The 5,784-nt window shown below is 32.3% G+C and overlaps 1 protein-coding gene across 1 annotated transcript; it reads left to right on the top strand.

Annotated features, from left to right (window-relative positions):
- Positions 1 to 586: 586 nt before the first annotated feature.
- LOC139508061 (annexin A4-like) lies at positions 587 to 5,536 on the top strand (the record flags this gene model as incomplete). The annotated part of the gene is given in 7 exon segments (XM_071295894.1): positions 587 to 681; positions 1,238 to 1,351; positions 1,466 to 1,556; positions 2,403 to 2,548; positions 2,828 to 3,008; positions 4,013 to 4,125; positions 5,183 to 5,536. Coding segments are annotated over 7 exon segments (869 nt in total), but the record flags the coding sequence as incomplete, so codon positions are not given.
- Positions 5,537 to 5,784: the final 248 nt, after the last annotated feature.

The raw sequence follows: 5,784 nt of genomic DNA, 5'->3' as shown, positions 1-5,784 counted from the left end.
CCTCGCTAACGCTCAGTGTAAAATATCGACAAATATAATGCCTACTACCCATGTTAAAATGAGCATAGAGCATGACACGAAATAATTCCTTCATGTCATGCTCTATGCTCATTTTAACATGGGTATAGGCATTATATTTGACCACATTTTACACCTCGCTAACGCTCAGTGTAAAATATCGACAAATATAATGCCTAGCTACTACCCATGTTAAAATGAGCATAGAGCATGACATGAAGGTATAGGCATTACATTTGACCACATTTTACACCTCGCTAACGCTCAGTGTAAAATATCGACAAATATAATGCCTACTACCCATGTTAAAATGAGCATAGAGCATGACATGAAGGAATTATTTCTTAAGTTGAGAACTGTAACATGATACCTTGTTTACCTATCATACTTTATCTCATATAGTGATTTATTTCATCTAAACGCTGTTCTGTAAAATCAGTTTGTGTAAAATACCTTACATTTAACTGATGTTATAAGTAATTTAAGACGGACAAAGAAAAGAAGAACGCAATGACGAGATATATGGTGCAGTTTATTTTACCTTTAGAGTTATTTCCCTTTATTACAGGTACTGATGAAGCAGTGATTATAGAATGTCTCATGAAATATAATACCGAGCAAAGAATTAAAATAGCAGAAACATTCAAACAAGCCTATGGACAGGTAACAAGGCGATATATTTTTTTTAATTTAGTTAATACAAATACAAATATTTTCATCGACAATTATGATCGAAAAACTAAAATAATTTCTGTTCAATGCCATTACCATATACCACAATGGAAAGGCAGAGGCGGATTTAGAGTTTTTTTTCAGGGGCCCTGCCCCCCTAATTGTAGCGAAAATTTGTTTGGTTATTAAGGAATCACTGAAGCATGACGAGATTGGACCCCCTATTGGGCAGTCAGTGGGTCCCCTTTATGAAAATTTCTGGATCCACCACTGAAAAGGAATTAATTATTCTCCAAAAACAGCATTTTAACAAAACACTTAAATAAAAAGTGTGAATAAAAAAAACTATATTTATGGAGATGTCAAGTGTGATAATCTTGGACATTGCATCGATGTTTAATCAACTTAATGGTATCTCATTATCTGTGTCTCAGTCAAATTCCATTGACTGCAAAGTAAGCTGCAATATATAGCAGCAGCCCAACCATTTAAAATTAACTTAAGTGTACCTTATTCTTTATAATACATATTCTGATATTTTTTACAGGACCTTATTGAGGAGCTGAAAGGTGAGCTTGGTGGAGATTTTGAGGATGTTTGTGTAGCTATGCTTACACCACCCAGACTTTTGGATGTAAAAGAGTTAAACAAATCAATAAGTGTAAGTTAAACATTCGATCATGACTGTTTTTATAAAGCATTTATTTATTGGTATCTCCTTTAGTCAAACGATTTATAAATGGAATGTTTATCCTTAAATATCTTTCTCCAACAGGGTGCTGGAACTGACGAATCAACATTAGTGGAGATAATGTGCTCTAGGTCAAATGAAGAAATACAAGAGATTAAAGAACTTTACGAGAAAGGTAAAATTACACCTGGAAAGAAATGGCATAAAACGTTACAAATTTGACTAACTTTGATTTTAAAGAAAGTGAAAATGCTGATAATTTCTTAAGACATGTTAAAGTTATGGATATATATTATATATACACTATAGCCACGTTTCATGTTTCAAAATTCTAAACCTCATCTTTATATTATCTTTAGTCATTTGCAAAAGTGGATTAAGCATAGAAAATACGATGCATAAAAACTTAGCTGAAAGATACGAAAGAGGGTAAAGCAATAAAAAATCGTAAAGCAAAGAATGGAAAGTATAACACCAGGACAAAGAGAAAACAGACAAACACTGTTCCACAACACATTCCACAAAATCTAAAGACTTGAGCATACAAAGCCTACAAAAACGAGGTTCATTTGGTGTGCTCGTGATTGGCAAAGAGATCCTGCTTCACGATTGGCATCCACAATATAAGTGCCAATCTATGATAGGAAAGTTCACCTCTCAATCTTAAATGTAATTTGTATAACCCTGTGATAGTACAAAATTAAAAAAAAACAACATCGGCCATGTATCTGTTACATGAAAGACATGACCGATTGTGATGGTTTGAAACAACGATCTTTACAATTTTTATAGTTGAAGGATTGACAAAAAGCAGAAAGTATAGACGGGCTTAACATTAATTACAACGAAAACAATACATAAAAAAAAACCAAGAGCTACTAAGTCACTTTGATCCAACAAAACATTTTGGCGAACTAAGGTGCACTCAAATGGAAATTAAAAACACGTTCTGTCCCGTGACCTTGGAGAAGTAATTATCTCAACAAAGCTGCTTTGATGATTGGTACATCTCATTTTACAGAATACGAATGTTCATTGGAAGACGCTTTAATGGGAGATACAGGTGGATACTTTGGTAGACTAATGAGAGCATTGGTACAAGGTGGACGAGACACCGATGACGTAGATTACACGAGAGTAGAGGAAGATGCTCAGAAAATATTTGATGTAAGTCAAATGTAAATACACAAAGTATTCGCTACCTTAACAATCACATAGCAAATTGGAATTAAACTTTAATTTACAGAGTGTTTGGCTTCAAAATTTTATCTGATATTTCTGACTAACAAACAGGTACTATGAATAGAGTGTATTTTTTAAGAACATTCGTTGATAGGTGTGGTATGTAGTACAATGATTTCTGATATCCAGTTATGTTCTATTAAAGAAAGTTGAGATAAAGACAAAACTGTTAATAACATGCACACTTATTTATACATATTTTAGGCTGGTGCCGCACAATTAGGAACTGAAGAGGCCGAAATCAATTCTATTCTGTGTGTAAGAAGTTTTGACCATCTTATTGACGTTTTTGCAAAGTATGAAGAATTGTCTGAGGGTACTTCCTTGGAGGATGCCATCAAAAGCGAGACAAGTTCAGATTTGCAAGATGGATTTTTATCAATAAGTAAGAATATGTTTTTTTCATAAAAAAAAAGAAAAGATTCACTTAGTTTGTTTAGCGAGAAACAAATTATCATTAATGAATTGCACGTGCCATGGATGTAATCTATTATATAGACTTTGCATTAAAGTTTTGAATTCGAAGAGAGTATAAACCAATGAGACAGATAATGGAAGACATTAGAGGTTATAAACCTATGAGACAGATAATGGAAGACATTAGAGGTTATAAACCTATGAGACAGATAATGGAAGACATTAAAGGTTATAAACCTATGAGACAGATAATGGAAGACATTAAAGGTTATAAACCTATGAGACAGATAATGAGACAGATAATGGAAGACATTAAAGGTTATAAACCTATGAGACAGATAATGAGACAGATAATGGAAGACATTAAAGGTTATAAACCAATGAGACAGATAATGGAAGACATTAAAGGTTATAAACCAATGAGACAGATAATGGAAGACATTAAAGGTTATAAACCTATGAGACAGATAATGGAAGACATTAGAGGTTATAAACCTATGAGACAGATAATCAGCACAAATAAAATAATTATATGTAAAGGTCGAAATAATGTCTTCTATTTCGTATATTTACCGTAGATGCATTTACATTTATGTATAGGAGAGAAACTACATCCAAATTTTAGCAAGAACAATTTATTTGCATCATTGCATATATGTATCACGAAATGGATAAAATATTATAATAACAGGACAATGCAACAGTTTTCATTCAAACTAGATCCATGTGTGAGTGTAGGGACAATTAACATATTTATCACCCTGAACAATTGTAATGAAAGCAAAAACAGATTTAAAAGTTTTGCTATATATATATTTTTAGTATTAACAATAAGTATGATGACATTTTCAATATTTATACTCCGGAATGTGCATGGGGACGAACCGATTTAGCAGTCAATTATTGAAAATAACTTTCGGTTGCTTAACTGTCAAGATTCTAATAGAGACAAATTTAATCTATTTTTTTCAGTTCAGTGTGCCAGAAATAAACAAAAATACTTTGCTATGAGACTGAACAAAGCTATGAAAGGATTTGGTACAGATGATTCCGATTTAATCAGACTAATTGTCTCCAGAAGCGAGGTATTGTTTTATTAATTATGGGTGTTATGGCGGTACCTTTTTTCGGTATTTTCAAACATAAATCATCTTATGAATATTGGTAGGAATATAATAAGAAGACTTTACCATGTTTTGGTAAATATTAAAGTATATGCCATTTTCTTCATTTAGCCAGGAACGGACAGATGTTGACAATTCTATTGTGACAAACTTCTCTTTTACTTAGCACGAGCAAGCTAAAGCTTTTAATATCTCAGTTCTAGTGTTATTTTTAAGGAAGGGTATTTGACAAACAAACCCTTATATTTATAGCGATTTTCATTTTATTTGAATTGTTTGCACATCATCTTAACATGTATTGTATAGTTTTCACTTTGAACCAACAAAGACTCCAAGGATTTAAATGGTTCGTTTAATTTTCCATCCAAAGGTCCAGATTTCACATTGCAATGCATTATGATTTAACGTCAATTGTAAATTTGAAGTATGATAGAAGTTTCCATTTTAATTTTTTGAAGATTTACTCATACGGTCCTACCCCAAATAGAAGCAGGAATTAAATTTCAAAATTGGCGTCCTGCAATATAATAATAAGATGATATCAATGAGACAACTCTCCACTAGATCCCAAAATGACATAGAAGTTAGTAACTATTTGTCGATATACGACCTTCAAGAATGAGAAAAACCTATATCACAAAGCAAGCTATAGAAGACCCAAAATGACAAATGTAATAAACTATTCAAACGAGAAAAACCGACGGCCTGATTTATGTACAAGAAAATAAACAAAAACAATTATGATAACAAACAACAACTGATTTACAATTACAGGTTCCTGATTTCGGACATGAAAATTCAGATTGTGGCAAGGGTTAACATGTTTACGAATGTCCAACCTCTCATATGCTAAAATATTTGTTAAACAGCACAACCTAAGAACAAACTGTTAAAAGGCTGAAATTGCTCATTAGATCGATACATAGCACAAAAACAACTAACAAAAACAGACATGATAGTACTCAGTAACTGACGCTAGTTCAAAGCCAATAATAGCTATCAAAATTATTAATTTCAGATTGACTTGGGAGATATCAAAGATGAATTTCAACAATTATATGAAAAGCCATTGGAGGAAGCTGTTGAAAGCGAATGTGGTGGAGATTACAAAAGAATGTTACTTGCACTTGTCCAGGGAAATCATTAACCAAAATTATCAAATAGACATAATCTATGATTGTTCAGTTTAGTGTTGGAGGCGTCTCCAAAAACAGAGTAATACCCTTTGTCATTTCTCCAGCAAAGTTACTAACGGTTAAAATAATACTGCAATGACTATCTTTTGGAAATTAGCTTTTTCAACTTTTAGTTAACACATGAGACTAGGTTTATTTTTAAGTTTTTTTTCTGATATAAATTTTATGTACAGAAATTTGTTATTTGTCAGATTATATTACATCGTCTTGACATAAAAGGAAACATTGGGATAAAGGTCACTGAGATAATCATTGGAATACAATAATCAAGATCAATGAAAACATCAAACTGACCGAAAGTCTACATAAATATAAAAAAGAAGATGTGGTATGATTGCCAATGAGACAACTGTCCATAAGAGACCAAAATGACACAGACATTAACAACTATAGGTCACCGTACGGCCTTCAAATGAGCAAAGCC

Source organism: Mytilus edulis, unplaced genomic scaffold, assembly GCF_963676685.1.
Source record: "Mytilus edulis unplaced genomic scaffold, xbMytEdul2.2 SCAFFOLD_873, whole genome shotgun sequence".
Lineage (NCBI taxonomy): Eukaryota > Metazoa > Mollusca > Bivalvia > Mytilida > Mytilidae > Mytilus > Mytilus edulis.
The sequence above is the reverse complement of the archived record's forward strand: the minus strand, read 5'-3'. Positions and strand labels throughout refer to the sequence as shown.